Source organism: Pelodiscus sinensis, chromosome 10 (genome assembly GCF_052426305.1).
Source record: "Pelodiscus sinensis isolate ZL-2025 chromosome 10, ASM5242630v1, whole genome shotgun sequence".
In the NCBI taxonomy this organism is placed as follows: Eukaryota; Metazoa; Chordata; order Testudines; family Trionychidae; genus Pelodiscus; species Pelodiscus sinensis.
The window spans coordinates 31628301-31650840 of NC_143061.1; the positions used below are offsets into that span (position 1 = coordinate 31628301).

Below are 22540 nucleotides of genomic sequence, written 5' to 3' on the forward strand. Positions count from 1 at the left end.
ATACCTTACGTCGAAACAGCTTAATTCGGCTTTTGGTACTGTCTACACAGCAGGAAGGACACTCTTCCTCCAACTTCCCTTACTCCTCATAAAATGAAGGTTACAGGAGTCGGTGTAAGAAGTCCTCCTGCTCGCCATTATTTTGAAATAATGGCTTGCAGTGCAGACACTCTCTTTGTTATTCCGGAACAACGTCAGTTATTCCAAAATAACGCTGCTGTGTAGACACATCCTATGAAACAGAAAAATTAGGGACTGCAAAAGGCTGAACATCCTTAACCAGAAGTTGAAGATGCTCATAACATTTCAGAAGGTGCTCAGCAGGTAGCAGAATGAGGCCCAATTGACTAGCTCAAGCTCACTTAGGAAGTCTATATCACAACAGAGAAGAGATCTTCTGACTCCTGCTCCTGAGAAGATAATCCAACCCCTCCATTATATTGTACTAGAAGATGTACCTGGCATTGCTCAGGTCCCTAACTTCATTATTTTTTTGTTTTTCTTCTTTAAAATCATTGCTCTGGAGTGGGGCTGTGGATGAGGGGTTCAATATGAGGCAGTCCTGAGGTGGAAGAACAACCCCAGCTCTCTTTCACCACAGCAGCTTCATGAGGCCAGGTAAGAAATGCCTCTTCATGGTGCTGCAGCTCCAGTGGGCACAGCCAATGAGGAGTGCATGCCCACCAGCTGGGAGAGGCCCAGGTTTGTCTGCCCTCTGTAATCCCCGGGCAGAGTGAGGAATGCAGCAAACTGTGCACTGTTTCCTTTCTTCCTGACAAAGGGGAACAGCCAGCAATGTTCCTGTATGAATGGTGGGGAGGGGTTTAGCCCCCTCACCTTTCCTAAAGGCTGCCTGGGAGTGCATGGGTTGGGGCTGGGGCAGTCCCAGAGGGTGGGACACCCCCAGCAAGCCTCTTTCACTTGCCTAGTGATTCTGTCTCTTTTCTATATGATTTTATGAGAAGCAACCCCATTCCAGGCACATCCCATTTTCCTGGCACAACCAAGCCTTTATATGGTTTTAAGTTATAAGAGGAAACTATATACCGAATTTGGTGGTCCTAGCTCTTACTATTTAGGAGGAGTTCTTGAACAAACCGACAGACAGATGGAGTCTGTCAAATATATAGTAGATAATAATGAGTTCAGTGAATGTCCTCAAAAGCCACATTTTTTTCCAGAAAGTCCTTCCAAGTATCATCCCAGATTTGTGATATACAACAAATCCTGATCAGTTTTACGGACAGTTTTCCAGGACTGATATGAACATGGTGAATTCTAAGATCCCACTCACCATAGAAAATATTACTACATGTGTTTCGTGCATTTCATAAACTCTACAATAGTTAAATGACATGTTTATTGCAGTAATTTATATTATCACATGTAAAGCTTACAAGACATCAGAGTACATAGTAATAAGCGAGGGATGAAGGAAAGACATAAAAGTGAGCATTGCACATTGATTTTATATATATTTTCAGTGAATTTTTAACTAGATCCTTAGGGAGTAGCAGAAAGGGGTGAGTGACCAAAGGACTGTTTTCTTCCATTTCACAAGATCAAATTGAGGTTAGAGGTGACAAAAAGTTATCATCTGATGGCTCTTTGGTGGCATGCTTGAAATAGATGGTGGTTCTTGTCCTTGTGGATAAGTAGATATCACCAACCCATCAAACAATGAGCACTAATTGGTATCTTGCTTGGAAGCTTTAATGGAGAAACCAGTGACCTGAGCATATGGATTAAATGGCCCACCCTAGAAGAAGACTTCCCGTTCACAGCTCAGACTAGCAGCGTAGAGGCACACTCCCTGTCTGAGCTGTTATTTATACAAGGCCTGATACACAGTCAATCAGAATACTTTGTATCTTCAATGGACTTTGGGTAAGAACCATACAGAGTACACAAGAAATCTGCTAAGCATTACTGTATTAATCCACAAACTCAATAGCTTTCCCTCAGAAAAACAAATCCTCTTCTTGCAAAGCATTTAATATCAGAATACTGCAATGAAGGTCTCATGTTACTAAAATTTAATTACTTTAAAAATATTCCACAGTATATTTTCTAGCATGCTATGAATTATTAACTCAAATAATTAAAACTAACGTATGGTTATAAAAATAAATTAAAGTACATTTTGTTATGTAGATTTTTATGGTGTTCGTTTGATTACTCATTAATTTGCAAAATGTGGTAATCTGTAATAGGCATCCCAGTCATTAGTGAAATCATACTGTACTGTAGTCTCCAGTGCTGACAAACTCATATGTTCCACCAGCAAGAAGTATCCCTTTTTTAAAAATTCAGGACAAAAATAAAGGCCCTGATTCTCACTTGCTTTAAGACCTATTTACACCATTCTAGCAATTCAAAGGGGATCAAAGTGATGTGAAATGGCCTTTGCATTGCTGAATTCCCATAAAGGAGCTGTAGGATAAATGAGAAATCTCTGAAGGATTTTAGTACCCATTTTATACTTTAGTACCTTGCATTAAAGTCAGTGGGAGATTCAGTATTTTAAAAAAGTTAGGCTGTTTATTTAGGGATCTAAATGTAGATTTAAGAGCCTAAACTTTGGCTTCCATTTTTTAAAATCTTGGCTACTGTATATATACAATCACAATAATCTGGAACAGATGTGAGGGTTATCAATGATGCAGCAATAAACTATAGTTGTGTCCCCCTTAAATCAAAATAGAGAATCACTTATGATCCACTTACATGAAAGACAGAACAAGTCTGAAAAAAATTAACTCTAAAAATATTCATTTCAGTCAAATAACAAATGTTTATAAAATCATATATTTTCAAAATTCAGAAATATGTATGATATACTACAACAGCTGTCAATTCCAAAGTGTCCGTCGACAAATCTGCAAATTTTCTGATCCTTAGAACAGTTTTGTTTTGTTTGTCTTATCTTTTTAATTAATCTGATACCAGCAATACCATGAGGATTGAGCTCTACTCAACAAAACAAAAAAAATTAAAAGTTCACCTTTAGGTCACCTGTTGAGCTTAAGTACCAAAGACAAATGGTTTCTTTTTCATCAACTCTAGAATAGTGTGTATTCACTCTCAGAGACCACAGGCTTGATCCAACCATGGAAAGGCTTTATAGTCCCTATGTAAGCTGCAATGCCCAGGCGTTGTAAACTGTGCTATACATCATATCACCATTCCCCTTGATTTTGAGGATTTTACTCAGAAGGATGACATACAGGGGCCCATCCTGCATTTTTTACTCAGGCAAAACTCCCCTTGAAGACAAGGGGAGTTTTGCCCCAGAGTAAAGAAAGCAGCATCTGTCCTATTATTGAATCCTTTGCTTGTGCAAATTTATTCTGGGGGTGAACAAATACATTTATTACAGGGCTTTCAGACAGTTGCTGAGTAAAATTATTGTCAATATAGTGCTGAGATGCTAATTTATAGTATTAGATAATAAAATGGCATCATATATAAAGGCATTGATTTGGTCATTGCTCTTCCTAAATCTCTACAGATTTGCACCACTTTGTATTGCGCAAGACCAGAGAATATTTATATTTCATTATTTTGTTCTAACTTTGTATAAAATCTGTGGACATAAAAAATCCAGCATGATATGTCAGGAATACAGAGTCCACTTGCAGGATTTATAGTAGGCCACAAAATGCAAGCAGGCACAATATTACAGTAATTGCAAGCTACCAAACAGCTGCATGGCATTTACTCAAAATACTTTTACATTTAGCACATTTATCGTGTGGAACTTGGAACTAGCTAGCTGTTTGGGGATGGCAAAGATGAAATTATGTTTCTGTACTAGAACAGCAGGAATGTATACAGAAGTGGACTATAAATCCTTGCTCTGATCTTATACAGTTAAAAATATTATTGAAAACACTTGGCTGAGGAAGGACTTCAGAGGTTTTTTCATAGATAATGTATCTAAAAGTTATGCACAGAAAAGACAGTAAACCCATCAAATTGTCATTGAATAGTTTTCATATCAGAAGCGAGTTCTTTACAGCCTTTTGATACAGTAGTGTTTGCCTCTCAATGTTTTGTAGTGTACTATCAAGAATGCTAAGAGCATTTATATTTATGAGTGTTGTTAGAATCAAAATACTGTGCGAACAGTGGAACACTTTCCTTACAATTGGTGTGATGTATTTTTAATGTGTGTCCAAGCTTTAATTTTGCCAGAGTTTGGAATGAGGGATTTGGCCCTCACTGTGTGACTATTAAAAGCACTGTACAATAATAGTGTGTTATAATTTTAAAATTCAATATACTACTGGAATTCCTAAATATATAGTGGAACCTAATTGTACTGAATTCCTAAATAATTTATCTCCATTTGCAGAGTAGGTTAAAAGTCCTAAATACTTTCAGTATACAGTGCAAATGAAAATTAAAATTCTAGTTGTGGTGAAGCTCTACCTAGAGTGAAATTCTTCTGTTAAAACAAAGATAAATAAAAATGGGATCTAATGTGCCGCAGATAATAAATATCATGAGCACGAGAACTATCTTATTCAAACAGAATCTGATTCTGCTCTCATTGAAATCTTCCAGTGGCTCGCATGGGAACAGGATCAGCTCCATGCACAGCACACACCAAAAATAAATATTCAAATCATTATACAAGTATTTAGTATATGTGATTTCTCATAATATAGAGCACCAGTTTCACAAACAGTTCCCAATAATAGCAAAAGGGAAATAGTAATTGTATTTAGAAAAGACATATGTTATTCCTTGGCAAAAATTAAACTGGTGTGGAAATCTGGTCAATTTTCAACTAGTATGGCTGATCCCAGAATTATACTGCAAACAACCTGAGCAACTCATTTAGTTAGCTGACACTTTTTATTTAACACAGATTTAAAGACCCCTTTTGTAGATAGATAGATAGATAGATAGATAGATAGATAGATAGATAGATAGATAGATAGATAGATAGATAGATAGATAGATAGATAGATAGATAGATAGATTTAAAAACATTACAAAAAATTAACCTATTTAATCAGACTGTAAATAATTTTATATAAGTAAAAAAACAACACAAAAAATAGACAAAAATATTGTCTCTCTGCAGTTATTTATACTGAGTCTGTAATTTGCTGTTCATTTAGGGCTTGATTCAACTCCCAGTGAAGCCAGTAGAAGTCTCTCCATTGATTTCAATGGGAGTTGGACCAAGCTCTTATTTCAGGAGTTCATGCATTTTACCAGCTTAGTATAGTTAAATGCATTGCAAACCTTTTTTCCATTGCTGCTCAGGAAGACATTCAACAATTTGCTATCTGACAAGAATAATTATGTGAGAAATCACAAACCATATTACATAAAGATTAAATATACCCTTGTGGCTACCACAAATATTAAACAGAAATGCAGTCCAACTCTGGAAAGACAGATTGTTTTTTAGTTTCAAAATTTAAACTAAGCATTACAAGCCAATTAGTTGGATCGGTTCAAGTGTATAATATCGGTGATATTCAGCATAGAAGAAATTTTACAAGCAAACTGTTGTGAATAAAAATAAATAACCAAGTCCATACTTATTTTATGACTGCCAGTAAAATCATTGTAAGTATATAACAGTACTTTAATCACACAAGGTGATTCTTTTTGTTTAAATTCAGACACTATAATGATATATGTAAAAGTCTGTATTGTAACTCTCTGTGCTAACCCCCAGGCTTTAGTTTTCCACAAAATGTAAATTCAAGACACAATTTAGCATGATTAATTAAATAAGCATTATGTAGATACAAATGTATGGTGTGCATAATATATATATATATTACTTATAAATTGCTGGTATAACATTTTGTATGTGATGCCTATATCAGATTAGCACAGCAAAGTTGGTGTAAACATATGTAGCCTTCTATCATGTAGTGTATGATTGGTTTTAGCATATTTATAAATTATAATTATTTAAAATAATAAATGGAACAACATGAGCTCTGTTAACACCATTCGTAAAAGTTCAATATACCCCACCCTTCCTTACAGAGTGTCATCATGTCTGATACTTGTATAAACTTAGGCCATTCAAATGTCAAATCAAAATGGTATTTTAAAGCAGATTATGTTTTTGTTATTCAGAAACAACATCTGTGTCCAGACACATTTATACTTCACTGTTTTGGAAATATTAATTCTTAGTGAAGTGTATTTGTAATATATGACCGGTTTGAGATTACCACCGGACTCCATAATCTTGAGGGTGCTCAGTCACCAAAGTCATTCCATTTGCTGTTGTGAGCAGTAAATGTCCACAAAATTACTTGAAATAAGATTAAGGAGGAGATATACCAGAATGTTTATGTTTTTTCTCAAATTAGAAGTGAGTATCCATATGCTTCCACTGTTGTTGGAAATATGGGCCTTACACCATCATGGTTTAAATTTTCTGACTGGCCATTACACCTCTCTACAACAGTATCAGCATCATTCATTTGCCCAAGAATAGATAGATGTGAGTACATGTTGACTTCTTTAAGAAATTTATGAGTAAAATGAACTATTCCCAAAGTTCCTGCACCCTTGTCTTGCATGTAGGCAACGACTTTTCAAGGCATAGCACACCACTGAACAGAGGGGGGAAGGGGAAGCTAACAACAAGGGATGGTTTTTCATTTCTGCTGGTTTTATTTTGGAAATATTCAGTGAAAAGCAGCCAGTTACCCTGCAAATTGACAAACAGATGATTTAAATTGCCAACTGGAATCTTATTTGTGAAATACATGTAAATAAGGAAAGGGATGTGTAAGTTTGCTAATATTTTGCTAATATGCATATTTTTCATAGTAAATATTATTCAAGAACAATAATTTACTGACAATGTTATTGTTTAAAATCAAATTTTGCTACTACTCCAAGTGGAATAACTATATTTAAATAAGAGGTCAAATTCTGTTCCCATTTAACTCAGTGACAAAACTCATTGGCTTCAGCAGAGACAGACTCTAGCCTATACATTATGGACTGAGGTGACTGATTAGAAATGTGGAAACTGTTACAGTCTTTAGACCCAAACCTGGGTTTAACAGAAGTTTTGCCTGAGTGAGGAATGAAGAATTGGAGGATTTATCTTCTTGCTCTGAGCACCTTCCCTCCATACTGTAAAGAGGGAGGCTTGCTTAAATTTATTTAACCGAAGTATTGGATGGCACATGAAACTTGGCACTTTTAAAAATGCAACACTGCCTATGAACTGGGCAGCACATGCATAACAAATGGTTTAATAAAAAAATAAAGTGTTGTTTTCCCTTTCTTCTGACAGCAAATTAAAAAAAATAACCCGTCTCAAAAGTTGTCCGTGCGTTGTCATCTGAGTAAAATCCTGCGCAAGTTAACAAGATAAACTTTGACAAGCTAATAAAGCAGTGTGGAGTTTCGTTCTCCTTTTAACCTAGGACTTTAACTAGGCAAGGCTGTAATGTACGCTTCTCCCTCCCCCCGCACCTCAAGACAACTGGGAAACATAGATTACTATAGCATGTCAAAGATTTTCAGTTAAAATCCTTTAGGTAACATTAATGTTCCTATCTATACAAACAATGCATGTATGTTTGTCCGTATAAAATATTTATTAATATATAGATTGACACCCCCAAAAAATATCCAGGCGCAGCATGCGTTTTAAATAGTGCTTGGAATATTTTCTCCTGCTTTTCTTATGGCTCTTCTATTAAAAGAGTTGAACATTTTGCAATTAGGGAAATGGTAAAATAGGAAGAAACCATATCAAAAGTACACAGCTGGATTTTGCTTGGCTAAAGTAAAAGAACTTCACTCCCCTCTTGCGCTTATGTTAAACCATGTGCAAATCCCAGCTGTATTTTTAAAAGTGTAACCCTGTGTTTTCTTCAGTGGACGGTTTTGAAGCTTTGCATTTGATGCACAGAGTGAGTAACACTTCCAGCATTGCTAGAGAGTAAAATAAGTAAATAAATAAATAAATACAAATAACACTACTTGTTAGCGTAACTGGGACACTAGTTTCACACACTTGTTCGGTGTGAGGGCTTCTAAGAACGGAATTCATTAGAATGCGACTATTGCCCATATTTATAACCAGCGCGGAGCGACAACGTGAAAGCTTTCGAGAATCGTAGAATGCCATGAACTTGAAGGTGCTAAACAACTACGAGGATCGAAGAACCAGAGATCGGCTTCTCCATTGTGATTCAGCCCTCTTCCCTGCTGCTGCTTTTCTCGCCTGAACTTGGTTAAACTTTCTAACCTACGGGCATAACTGGTTTTCTGTCAGGAGAACCGTGACGCTGGGTATCAGTTTACCCAGATAACTATAGGATCTAATTTATCCAATCCTCATTTACAAACCGTTTCCTACTAAGGTATGTCAGCCAAAGGTCAGCTATCCTCAGCAATTAATATTATATTTCTTAATTGAGAAAGAGAGAGAGAGAGAGCTAGAGAGAGAGATTCAACCCCAATCTTATCTGAATAATCGTGAATTTTATTCTGAGTTGTATGCTGTACTTTTAAAAATAATTGACGAGTGAATGTATAGGGGGCCTTTTTACTCTATTTGAATCATTTTGAAGTACAGATTTTTAAAAAATGCTGGGGGGAGTCGTCCAAAACTGGCTTTGATTGCTCGGATACCTGGACAACTTTACACAGGGGCACCAGGGTGTGTGGAACACTTAAGACCTTTCACTGAACCCAAATCAATCCTGCATCATAATTGGATGGTCAAAAGTCCCCGTGTGGCGGCTGCGTACTTTGTGTCGCTTGGTATGGTCTGAGGTGGCAGGAAAACTCAAAGATCAGACTCCAGACACAGCCTCGCTCTCCCCAGCACAAAAAGTTGCGCTGCAGCCTTGCAGGGAATTGTACTAGTGCCCTGGCTCCTGCCCGAGCCAGCGGTGATTATTTGGTCTGTTTGCTCCCAGGCAGCGTTAATACACCAGAGTTTTACTCGGTGCTGCTTGACGTGCAGCCACTGGGGTAGGGCGGTTCTGCTCCAGACAAACAAAACGTCCACACGCACCCACACGGCGCAGCAAGCCGAGCCGGGCGGCTTTGCAATGGAGAAAAGCATCACTTACCCGGGCTGGGGTCTAGCGCTCGGCAAACGCTGCCAGGAGGGCTGAGAAGTGAAAAACTGAAAGGAAACGCAAAAGCTTGAAAGTTGGACCAGGGGATTTCGGTCGGGAGGGGGGTGGGGTAGAGTCAGAGAGAAGCGGGAGCACAGCGCTCCTTGCTCTCCTTGGCCGCCACCAACACAAAGATCCGGGAGCCGGGCTCTGCCAGATCTACACAGACTCACGCAACGGAGGGCCAAGCCTCAGCGGCTTGCTCGCTCCAGCGAGCGGAAAGGGTTAACCCGCCGGCGGGCCAGGCTCCTGCCTGCCAATGCTATTTTGTAAACAAACCCGGCCCGAAGGTAACGCTTCAGGCGCCTCGCAAATAGCGAAGAGGTGACTGGTTTCAAGTGGAAGGTAGCATGCAAAATGATAGCCACTAATGACAACAACATCGCTGCTCCCTCCTCCTGCCCTAAAATCGGGCGAAGAGTTTACTCTTCCCGACTTAGAAAGTCTGTTTCTGAAAAAATGTGACTCTTGGAGCCCAGGCGGAGTCTGGGATGCACAGGAAACACGGAGTCTAAATCAACTCGGGATGTGAGTGAAGAAAGGAATAAGTTTGCAATAGGCTTATTCCACAAAGCATGTGGACGACGAACTCAACAGTTTTCTAGGGAGTTCAGTGAACCCGAAGGGTTTTTCTGGACATTTAACAATCATGTGACTCAGGTGTGGGGGTCTTTATACGTGTATTTCAGTCTCCTCTGAGACGTCATTACATACCCTTCAGTCCACTAAATATACCAGAGGCAGCTAGGTTTGGCTTCAAGAAGCGTGCTTTGAAAAAATGATCTCCGAGCTAAATTCTGGAGCAATCAGTACTATTGCATGGGTGTAATCTGAGGACCGGATTTGGCCCTTAATGTGTATTAAAATGAATGCAATCAATTATGTTCTTCCGCCTTACTGAACATCTTGAAACTGCCTGGTCTGAACGTCTGAGCTCCAGAATATACCTTAGAATATGTGGGCATGAGGAGGGGGGAAGGAACAGGGGGAGTCAGAGAGAGTCTTCAGACAGTGAATCGTCACGGGATCATTTCAACACAATCTTGCTCCACCCATAATAGCCATTTTGCTAACTTTGAGATACAATGCCACTAGCCGAATTTGCCTCGTCGCACCAACTTGAAGACTGAACGCAGAGAACAGTCATTTGATGAGAAATCTATGTAAAGGCACAGGTGTACCTGGTAGCTCTAATGTACGATATTTATGGGCTCTTTCCTATTAAGAATCATTTTACAGACATAGGGCATACAGAAAAATCTCATTAGTATTGTTTAGCTAGCACATTTGTGTTCACCGATTTGAAACTGCTAGCATACAGAAGGCTTACGATCACTTTGTGTATATGAACAATGTAAGCTGCGAATTGTTATAATTTAAAAACACTTACTAATGGAATAAACAGGAAGGCTGTTTAGTTTGTGTTTATTCCTGTAATATATAAAGTAATGTCGACATATCGGCAATAAAATCTGATGGGTCGTACAGAATAATGAGATTTTACTAACAGAAAGTCAGGAATCAGGAATCAGTACAATAACGGTCTTTTCTTCACAAGAGACTATACATCTAGTAGATCTGCCAGTTGCATTTTACCAGCTAGTACCATGAGAAGCTATTATCTGATCTGGAAATTGTTGTTATGGAAGGACCCGGTGATTTGCTAAATCAAATATGTTTGAATCAAATATGCTAAATCAAATATGTTGTATTAGTCCAGCATGCCTTAATGGGGAGAAGAGACTATCCTCGTGAGCAGACAGACAGATGCAAGAAGCAGAAAGGTGGAGTCATTAAGCAAAAGAAAAGGAAATAAAATGCCATTAAACAGTTTTCAAAGGGATAAAGTTTCATGTAGTGAAAAAACGAATTCCTTTAAACTATGGAAAAATGTGAATGAGAGTTTCAATTCGAGTTGTGATTTAAAAATAATACTCAGGATGCTCGATAGAAAATAAAATAAGATCTAAGCCTTTTTAGTTAGGGAAAGAACTCTTACGTAAATAATAGTAAGTACCCAAACCCAGGGCTTCGTAGGTATAAACTAATCAAATTATTGTTCAGCTGCATTTACAGCAGTGCTGCTGCATCCAGAGAGTGCTTATTAGAAACTCCGTTACTGCACAAAATGATTGCTCTTGCTACATTGTCTGTTTATCCCTGTGTCTAATAGTCAAGGTTTATGATCCTACTATGCCTTATATTATGATCTTACTTAAACCACCGTTGTCTGAAAACAAACACGTGCATATTCCCTATCAAACTATTTTGGGAGCAAAGCCAGCGGTTTCAGATGATTTAGGCTCTGTGTGGTTACCTTCTCTAGACAGTTAGGAGGTGGTGAGAGTCATAAATATTCAACAGCACGTGGAGCCAGAGTGCCCAAGCAAGCCCGCGAGAGCGCATGCGCAGGGGTCCACATCTAAAGCTAAGCTCTGTGTGTACTTAAAAAGAGAGCAGCCTGTTTCATGTGTGGTATTAGCAACTCTTTCAGCAACACTGGCAGCCTGGTGCAGCAAGCAAATTCAGGGAGTCGTCTAAACAGGAGAGTTTCTTGTTTTCTAGGAAACATACTTCGTGAAGTAACATGCATTACCTATCTCCAAATTCCCAGCGCCTGCCTCCTGAAATGGGCAATATCGAAAAGGAAACATATGTCCTTGCTGTTAGGGGAAAAGTGTTTGTTTTTTCAGTCTCTGCCTTCTGGGTTTTAAATAGGACTTGGAATAGGAGAAATATTCAAAAAATGGGCTTCGGGTCTTAACCTATGATAATACGTCCAGGTTTTGTTTAAAAATGTTATATGAAAATCCCTACACACACACACATACACAAATACACAGATGTATATGTGTGTTTATGATCATATGGCCTGTTCTGATAACTATATAGATAATTGTGTGTGATGTGATGTAAGCAAATACATACTAGCTAGCATATGCACACAAGGAAATGTGTGTGTGTGTAATCATTCTGCCATACACACACACACACACACACACACACACACTATTAGAGGCATGTGATCGTATATATCTAAAAGGTAGTTAATTTGATTTATTATTCTTAAAAATCCTGTCTCCAGTACGGGCGTCATCTGGAAACTTCATGCTATTTTATACCATCATTCTAAAGCCGAAATAAATGTTACGAATTGATGACAGCTTCCAGCTGCACGGTAAAAATAGCCCCTGGTTTCAAATGATCGTGTTTCTTGTTATCGAAGATGAACCAAACCTTCCTAATAGAGTTTAGCGGGGGGGGGGGGGGGGGGGGGGCAGGGGGTGGCGGCTTGGCTGTATTTTGTACACAGTACATACTAAGGTTACCATACACTTGGGAGAAAATTTAATACACACTACTGTATCTACCAAAGTTGTAAACATCTTCATTATTTCTACTCTGAAAATAATAGTTCATTAAATAATCTCATTCTATATACAGTACACGCATGTACAATTTGGCTATGAAGAAAAAAAAGCCCTACGTAAACACACATGGGGGAATATCTTAATGTAGACACCACTAATTTATTTAAATAAAACTACTAATGGACGTGTTAATTGTAGCGCTCGTATAATGTATAAATAGCATTCTGTGTGAGCATATATATATGTGTGTGTGTGTGTGGAGGGGGTATTTGTCTATATAGAGAGTAACATATATACACATACAATACACACACGCAGTATAGGACTACTGTAACTTTAGTCACACGTACAATTTTATATGTATATATGTGTACACAGACAAAGACACAAAAATAGATAAATGTAGCTATATAAAATAGTACATCCAATAGCTGCATAGAATCATAGAACTGATGAATTATTCAGTCACGTTTTCTAAATAAGACTTTTCTCTGCCTACTTAAAAATTGTTCCATATTTCAGTATTTCTAACTGTTCTATTTATATGCTACTAGGTATGAAAAGCTTCCTGGGCATTTGAATACTTGTTTCATTCATTCAACAATAATGAATTGTCACCAATATTTTCGTGTTTTAATGAGAATGTTACAATGTCCTCTTTAAACACCATATTAAATTGTTTCTGATTGGTTAATACAACAAGATCGATAACTTATTCTAAAGAAACACGACCGTTGTAACACACACACAAACACATCTATATCCAAAAGTGTTATATCTAGGCGTGTGTCTAAATGTGTATACACGCGTATGACATCATTAGATATACAAATATGTTTCTCAGATTGTTTACTCAATGGTAGCCACCACTGAAATACACGTCGATACGCTTAAGACAGATGCACGTGAATTACTACCAGCAATCTATTAAATAGATATTTTAATTTTTGCAATACTGCCTCTCGGAAATTTTATATTTAACGTGTAGTATAGTTATTGCACCAGTTTAATAGAAGTGGGACTGATCAGACAGCGGCCTGTATTAATCCTCATTATTTTACAGGGACTGTTCTATACGAGTAATACAGATTTACATTTTATGAGGGGGGGGGTTGAATGGTTAAGAAGTATTTTTAAATTAATAGGCAATTTTAGAGGCAAAATTTACAAAGTTATGACAATTTGACAATCTGATCAGAAAACCAACAAATAAAAAAGTCCAATGTCATATCCGCCAGTAGTCAGACTACTATTTTGACTTATATTTAAAGTAGAAATTATAAGCAGACAAGGCCAATTCAAAGCGTGTATCTTTATTTCGGATATGTATTTATGTACCTCTTGTGAACGTGGACTTCGGCTTTTAAAAATGCAAATGATCATTTACAAGCGATTAAATCGGCGAGAAAGACGATTCTTTAAAAAAGATGGAAATTACTGATGATGGATGTATATGTATATGCATATAATACAAACACATACATACCTATTACAACAAAACAGGATAGTGTGTGTGTATACACATGTACACATTCACCTTTGACAAATGTAGGTTATCTTCAAATGTTTCATATTGTCACTATAGAACTTTTCAGTAACTTGTAGCATGCTAAATGCTATATGGGGTAAAGCAGCAGCAATAGTTTGATCTACAGCACACTAGCTAAATCAAAACACATAACTATACACGAAATAACTCATTTTCAGCACAGTCTTCCGTTTCTGCTAAATAGAGTCTAATAATATATTTCGCTACTAACATTCATGTATTTCGAAACTTAATAGCCCATGAAGAAAAGTATGAAAAATACATCCCAGGGTGAAGACATTAAAGGTCCGAACAAAATAATAGAGTACCTTTAAGTTTCAGGGGCTATTGTATGCAACCTCTATCGTTAACATTTCTCTTTTCAAGCATAAGTTTGTAACAGATCGTAGCAAGCTGTCCATTTCTACTCTGAAGTTTTTAGTCATTAGCGAAAGCGACTTAAACATCCGATATAATAATCGCTATCTTTCTCTGCAAAATATCTCCGATACCATGGTATTTCAAAACGCTATTCCTTGCCTCAATAGCCTAGGAGAATGTTGCAAAGATGAAGCGGATCTGAATTCAGCATTAAACATTTTACGTTTAGGAATATTTCCCTGATTTAAACCAGGGATCATTCATTTTTTCACGTCACTGTATTCACAAAAGCATTACAATATACGATATACATTAACAAAATAAAATCTCAATGTTAAAACACAGCTCGGAAAGAAAACAGAAAAGAATAATCGTTTACCATGTGTTCAGCTGCATGTAAGTAATAGGTCTGGATTCTGTGACCACAAGGGATGAAATATGCAAGCTCAAACAAACTTGTAATATTAATCTTTTAGACTGTATATCCCAACCGGAATTGTGTTTCTTCTTTAATTTATGCCTGTAGCGATTTGCATTTCCCCATATGTTTCTAAACCCACCTATATTATTTTAAAACTAATTCTCCATTACACTGATGGAAAAATTTCTAACATTCCCAGGATATAATATTTTAGAGGTGCGAAACAATTTTCCCTTTATTTTTGTCTTATTAAATGCATGTCTTCAAGTTGCTACAGTTTCTGTTTAGGTCCAAGTGGTCTTGAACTTCTTTAAATTTCGCATGCCCCTGCAAGGTGGCGCTCTTTTCATTGAAAGCTGATATTAAGGCTTATAAAAAGAATAACATTTTGGAGAAAGTAAAGTTAAACTATAACATTTCTCACAGTTCCTTTAGAGGTAATGAGTCTTTGAAGAACTAGCCGAAGATTTCTTTCTTTCTTTAGACCAATTCAGAATTATTTTTGTGATAAATCACAAATAGCGATATAAAAATATTAAGGGCACGTGAAAATACCTAAAACATCCATCAGTAATATGGTATGGGTAGTTCATGGATACAAAATAAGAAATGCAGATACTCTAATATGAGCACATAGTTCGATCTCCTGCCTCCTCCCCTCCACACACCCCCACACACAAACACACACACACACACACACACTTCTAGCAGATAATATGCCTATTGACTTACTATACACATAATATTTCTTTAAAGACGCTGTTAAAGTGTCATCCTGGTCTACTGGAAGGTCAGTTTGTGCAATTCACTCTATGACATATCACAAGCACTCGCAGCTTTAGCCAAGCTCATGATTTGTGTTGTCTGTTGATATGTTGTCTGCTTAATGGGGCGATCATGCAAGCTACAACAAGGAACAAAGCCCAACAGTTCCAACAACCGTAGCTAAGTTAGTGGAAGCAGTACAGCTTGCAAATCTATCAAACTAAACTGCAAGAAAGACAATCTGATTTAGAGAAAAGGCGTTCTGCTACAGTCATTAAGCACAAGTAATTTAGATTTTTTATATTGTCTTCTCATTTACAAATTTACTGTATCAACGCCAGCCAATGGAACGAATTTCTTAAGTAAATGAGAAATAAATAAAAGAGATAGAAAGATAATCAAATTACATAAAATAATTCTTACCCCCTAGATTTATTTTTTAGAAAGCTATTAACACTGGAACAAAATTATAGTAATAATAATAACAACAGAGCATAAGAAGTAATTGATTTAAATTAGCATCACGTTTTAAGGAATATCAGTAAAAACGCCTTTATGAACCTAGTGTTGTATTTCGGGGGGGGGAGGGGTCTTTGGAAAGCCATGAATCTACACCATGAGAATTAGATATGGTCATAAATGGTTGAAATTAAAATAGCAACTAAAATAATCCTCTTTTAAATCTCCTAATATGTGTTATCAGAATTAAATTAATTTAGGGACGTAGTACATCCAGATTCATTTGTAATGTTGTAGTATAGAAAGGAACTTTCTTGTACATTTCATCCACATTAATATGTATGTAGCATATGCAATCTATTTCTGTTATTTTTATGGTTGTTATTCTATGTCTGCAAAGGTCATTTAAATTATACTGCGGCCGAAAATTTGTTTCATAAATTTTGATATAAATACTAATTACACACTATACTAATGCCAGCAGGGATCCTTTCATTTATCACATTTATATCACCGTTGCTGCGTTAGTGATGACATAATGGAAAGCAGTGAAAAAAACTGGTACAGTTTTATTCTACTATATTAAAGCTAGCTGAAGTTGCAGCAGGTAGACTGAGTGAATAAGAATTCCTACCACAATTCATGGGATTTAAGAATCTTTAATAAGGTACGAAATGTTACCAAACAGTTCTGTAAACTAAATTTTACATACCAATTCTTCTAGCCATAAATATTGAATATCTGTAACATGTATAACCGGACCTTTACATGCGGATAAATATGGAAATTAGGATGTATATACATTATGTTATTGTGTTTGCCAAAAGCAACGGACAGATATAGTTTATATCTTTTTTAATATCACTTTACATAAACAAATGTAACAGTTTGACACGTAGATCCAGGCTTTCACTATACGAATTTCTTGACAGGACATTGTAACAACATTTTACTGCACTACTTAGACTGGACTTTGGGACGAAATGTTTGCACTTTATACAAAAAAGCACATTAATACCAATAATATTCTGTTAGATCGACGTTTAGACTGTAATAATACAAAGTAATTCACATTTTGGTACACATTTACTAGAACATTCTTGCCACTCAGTACAAATAGTTGAATTTCTACTTCCTCCCTCTCCCCCCCCACCACTCCCACCCTCCATCTCCCCCACCCTCGCCCCCCTTCCCTCACATATATGCAAAGACCACAGTTCCACATATCCCCTTATTCAACTTGCGATATGACTATTTACAAAATCAAACAGTTACATTTTAAGCTAATAATTCTCTATTTACATTTTAAAAAGCCGCTGCCCAAGGAGACATGCAGTTTGAGACCTCTAATCAGTGGTTCCAGCACAGCCCTACACGTTTGGCATTTGGCCTAGTAACCTTGTCCTCTCATGCATTCTACTAACCCCTTTGCCTACCAAGCCTTGGAACAAAAACAAAACAAAACAGAAAATGATTCTTCATTTTATTCGGTCCTGGGTCTACTGGCAGCTTTTTTTTATTTATGTATGTACTTATTTTGCGTTCGAAGTGTTCATTAATTTTGGAGTCTTTTTTAAATAGGGTTTTTGTTTGTTGGTTGGTTGTTTTGTTTTAAACGTACCATTCGTTAAAATTTGATGTAAGCGTGCTGTGGCTGGACGTGTGATGGACTGCTGAAGAGGAGGGGGATAAGGAGCTTGTGGTCTGGTTTTCTGTAGATGGAGACACGATTGTTGGGGGCGTTGAGGATTCATAGCCTGAGCTGGCGGCGGGAGAAGGCTGGGACCCCTGGGAGGATGACTCATGGACCTGCAAAATAAATACGTACATAAATAGATAGATAACAAAAGGGATGGCTTTATTTTTTTTAAGTGTAGCTATTAGTTCGATAATATCGAGCTCTAAAACCCACTCCCCCTTTGCCTCCTCTCCCCACACAGTGAACCTCTGAACTGAATTCACAAGTTAGCCTTTGAAACACTACAGATCGTAATTTTAAGGCAAAATCTGGAGGGGAACATGGCACTGATAATAATGCAGCTGCTGGTGTCACAGAAACACGCAGGACGGTCTGCGTAAGCAGTCAATTTTCAAATGTCTTGCCATGCACCCTAGTAGCATGGAAGGCAAACATGGTCCTAAGGCACAAAAGGAAACGGATCTGCTAGATCTGGCCTTAAAAGAAACCAAGATTTCGCCTGCTTGTGTCCCTTCCCTGTGCCCATCACTGGGTCTTTCATGGAAAGTCTGCACGAAAGCAGAGCACCCAGAAAAGCCCTACACGCGCTACTCCATTGTAAGACTCATATAACGTAAATAACAGATCACGTACAGTCGGCACTGAAGCGCTATCTGCCCTTGAGCAAAATAAATAGTGGTTGTTTAAACCTTTCAGTAGTAAAAACATTACTGGCCAGGTTGCCCTTGTCTTTTCCAATTTCCTGCCCACGGATCACTTTAAAATACGCTTCTTTGTAACGACACAGCCATACAGATTGCCAATGCGTTTCACTTTTTAAGTCTCCCATCCTATCTGTTTAAGTAAAAGACTTGTAAATCGGCAATAAAACGTCAGCAGAACGGATAGGTACGAGCACAGAAAATAATGCAACATCAATTTACCTTCATGTGTTTTCTGAGGGAACTTGGGTGAGTGTAGGACTTATCGCACATTTTGCAGAGATAGGGTTTGTCAGAAGTGTGCACATGCATATGCTTTTTGCGGTCGCTGCTATTTGCAAAGCGCCTGTCACAGCCCTCGAATTCACACTTAAAGGGTTTTTCACCTATTACAGGAAAAAAATGGTGTGATTAGAGCCCCTGCATTTCTGTGGTTAATCAGCATTATTTTTATTATTACTAAATTACTGGACCGATTGGTCGTGGTAAATGTATTCCCTTGTAACTTCACAACTTACAAATGTTTAATCTCAAAGCCCTGATTCTTTCCAGTTTTACAAAAGAGTTACAGCATCGTACACGGCATATTTGGAAGAGTTTGCAGTTTGCCTTGCAAAATATTGAAATTCTTTCTAGGAGAGTTTCATTTTCGCTTCTCAGCTCCTGGCATATCTTGCTCGTTACAATGCTGGCAATACACCAGGCGTCATAGCACTTACATGAAAGCTTTCGTGGCTAGTTTCTGTTGTAAAGGCTCATTCTCGGGATATTTTCGCTACCCACCTCACACCCAGTACCCCTATATTGTCGTGCTTGTTATCTTTATATTGGATTAAATGCTACCAACATAGTCTTGAATAATCTAATAAATAATGCTTCATGTTATTTGAAAAACTGTATACCAGTAAAAGCAGGAATATATATATATATAATGTTCTTAATTATCTCAGCTGATTTTAATACTATAATAATAAATTAAAATCTTAGGTTCAGATTACTTAAAATTACTCCATGTAATTAAATATTTACAAATACCTGAATTGCAAAGGGGAGATGAATAGGCTAACTGTATGTTTAGCACAAATTCCAATTGTAATACAGTCAAACCTGCCGACTACCAATTAATTAAAACCTATAAATTTAACAAGTCAGGATGCTGCTATTTTTCTTTCACTACTGTATTTCTGCAGCAAATTCTCTCTCTCTCTTTTTAATAAAGGCTGGGGGGGAATAATTCTGTTAATGAGCTGATTTTGAAATTAACCCCTCAAACTGCCTCTTTTGAAAAGTAATCTGGTATATTTTACGTGATTTTTTTTTGGCAGAAAACAAGTTACCATGCCCAATATTTCCCCTTACCCTCTCCGACCCATTCCATTTATTTTTCTGACTTTTAGCCAACACTCGGTTGGAAAAGCTTGACTCCTTTATTTTCAGAAAGAAATCTAGAGAGAAGGTTACTGTACCTGTGTGAGTTCTTTTGTGTATTTTGAGGTTTTCTGATCTGGCAAACACTTTCCCACAGCCAGGAAAAGGGCAGGGGAAGGGTTTTTCACCTGTGTGGACTCTGATGTGATTTACAAGTTTATATTTGGCCTTGAAAGGTTTCCCCTCTCTTGGACACTCTTCCCAGAAACATATGTGATTGGACTGCTCGGGTCCTCCAACGTGCTCCACGGTGACATGAGTCACCAGCTCGTGCATTGTGCTGAAAGTTTTGTTGCAGGACTTTTTGGGGTTTGACAATTGCTCGGGCTCAATCCACTTACAGATGAGTTCCTGCTTGATGGGCTGTCTCATGTAGCGAAAGAAGGCCCCTGCTCCATGGTGGGCTGCCATGTTCATGTTCATATGGCCGTAGCCGTGGAGCTGAGTGGAGGCATAGTGCTCGGAGCGGGGGCTAGTGACCTGGCCGTACTGATCTGGTCTCCCGTACATGTCTCCGGAAAAGCCCAGACGCATCTGCCCGTTCACCACGTTGGGAGAAGCGTGGCTGGCTGCTTGCTCGTGAAGCCCCGGGAAAAGTATGTGTCCTGCGGCATCAGTGTGTCCGTGGGGGCCGGCGAAGCTGCCCGCGGCCGAGGCGAACAGGCTGTGCTGGGCGCTGGCTGCCGCCGCCTCGCCAAAGCCCCGGTTGCGGAAGAGAAAGTCCCGGGTGGAGTTGAAGGCTGCGCTGGAGTAGGAGCTGACATGGGTCGGGTGGTGGTGGTGCCCCAGAGCCGCCGCCGCGTAGCCGGGGGCCTGCGAGGTGAAGGCGGTCTGGCCGGCCGAGGCCAGCTCGTGCGTGCTGGGGTTAATTTTAAAGGCGCCCATGCCGTCGGCGAAGGGGTTGATCCCCAGCCCCACTTCTCTGTCCGTGACATCGCCCGTGGAGTGATGGCGAGAGGATCCGAAGGTAGTGACTCCTATCGCGGGATACTGCGGTCCAGCATCCAGAAGCATCTTCCCACTCTCCGTGCAGCAACCCGGGGGAGGGGGGGGAAACAAACAAGCAAACACGGAGGAGAAGCAGCAGAAGCAGCAGCAGCAAAACCACCCTCCTCTCTGGAAAGTCAGCGACAATCACCACCAAAGCAACCACGTCAAAAACGCCCCCGTCGGCATCGGCGCCCCGAAAAGGAAACAAAAAGTGGGGAGACTTCTGAGCTGCAGAGAATCAAGAAAACTAGGCTAACACAGGCAGGCACAAGACACCCCACTGTCTCTCTGATGAGACTTTTCGGGGAGGTTTGAAGTGGGGAGGGAGGCCAGGGGGTAAAAAAAGAAAAAAGAAAAAAAGAAACTGGCTGCAAGTATCAGGAATGGAGAGAGATCAACACACAAGGCAAAAAACAGAACAAAAAACACAAAAACACAAAAAAATCAGCTCCCTTCAGTTATTTTTTAGGTATAGGAATGTTGCAAAGTGGCCGAGAGATTTCTCTCTTCTCTTCGAGCTGCCCACACTCTGTCCTTCTCCCTCTCCCTTTCTCTCTCTCTCGCTCTTTTTTTTTTTTTTTTGCCCTTTTTTTTTCGCTTTGCAAAAAAAAGGCGCAAATCATGCACAATATTGTCTTTTGCGGTTTATCTTCCTGGGGAGAAACTTTCACCTCCTCAGCCGGGCGGTGAACGCGAGACTGATAGCGGCAATCATTCCTGCAGATAAATGAATTGAAAAGACGACACCGTCCCCCCCCCCCCCCTTGATGAATGGGAGAAGGGGAGGAGCAACGTCAAGGCGGACGTGGGAAATCATTGGTGCCTGGCAACTCCCCCCTTCCCTTGCAACTCCCCCCTTCTTCTCCAACTAAGGGCGCGCAAAGCTTCTGCTCTCTCCTGATTGGCTCGCCCAGCTCATCAATCCCAGGTATTGTGAAGCGCTTTGACATCCCTTTTGACAAACAGGGTTTCCAGGAGTAGCAACTTTTTGCTTTTTTTTGTTTTGTTTTGTTTTGTTTTGTTTTTTTTATCGAGCCCAAGATTTTTTTCACGCAAATATTTCAAAGGTATCTTTTTTGTGTGGGTGCTAAAATAATCCCAGCCTTGATTCTTGGTCTTCTTGTTGTTGCCTTTGCTTTCTCTTCTCCATAATAATACTAATGATGATCACAATGATTTCCTGATTTTTTTTAACAACACTGAACAACTTTTTAGGGTTTGAAAAGGGAAGCCCTTTTGTGCCTTGCTTCTTTTGAAATTGTGTTTTCTCCTTTTTTGTAATTGAAGCTCTCCAGAGTAGGTGCTGATTGCATGCGATTTTATTTTTAAACGACAGGCGTGGTTTCTCTGAGTAACTGAGTGTATCAGTCCATCCGTTTTCTGAAATAACTCTTGCTATCTGCACCCATCAAAACGCAGGTGGGTGAGAATTCTTAACTTTCTACTTTTTTATTGTTGTTCCCCCCTTATTTGTTTTTCTCTCCCATTTTTTCGCGGGATCTCTTTCATTCAGGTAAAACTGTAAATTTCCCAAAGCTACATTGTTTTTCCAGTGCTGCGTGAAGCTCCCGGAGACTTTTTTGAAATTTATTTAAAATCCTCGATAGATAGGAGCAATGTAAATTTTCTGACATTCAAACCTTTTCTAGTTCACAAATCA

The 22540-nt window shown here is 38.7% G+C and overlaps 1 protein-coding gene and 1 long non-coding RNA gene across 3 annotated transcripts in view; both read right to left on the minus strand.

The window, feature by feature from the left end:
- Positions 1-9919, minus strand: part of LOC106731508 (uncharacterized) — a 153021-nt gene extending 143102 nt beyond the window's left edge. For both annotated transcript variants that reach the window (XR_012906233.2, XR_012906232.2), the window contains exon 1: positions 9090-9919. This is a non-coding gene — a long non-coding RNA (uncharacterized LOC106731508). The remainder of the gene's footprint in view (positions 1-9089) is intronic.
- A 3035-nt stretch (positions 9920-12954) lies between these two features.
- Positions 12955-21613, minus strand: ZIC1 (Zic family zinc finger 1). Its single transcript, XM_006116298.5, has 3 exons — positions 19929-21613; positions 18685-18848; positions 12955-17871 (listed from the first exon to the last, which is right to left on the minus strand). The coding sequence occupies exons 1-3, from the start codon at positions 20902-20904 to the stop codon at positions 17674-17676; spliced, it is 1338 nt and encodes a 445-aa protein (XP_006116360.1). The 5' UTR covers positions 20905-21613; the 3' UTR covers positions 12955-17673.
- Between the last annotated feature and the right edge of the window lie 927 nt (positions 21614-22540).

Excerpts from the sequence above, each read along its gene's own strand:
- ZIC1 (XM_006116298.5), bottom strand. The coding sequence starts at position 20,904 with ATGCTTCTGGATGCTGGACCGCAGTATCCCGCGATAGGAGTCACTACC. Across the intron at positions 18,849-19,928 it reads ACACAAAAGAACTCACACAG|GTGAAAAACCCTTTAAGTGT; the intron begins GTACAGTAACCT and ends TTCCTGTAATAG. Across the intron at positions 17,872-18,684 it reads CCCTCAGAAAACACATGAAG|GTCCATGAGTCATCCTCCCA; the intron begins GTAAATTGATGT and ends TTTATTTTGCAG.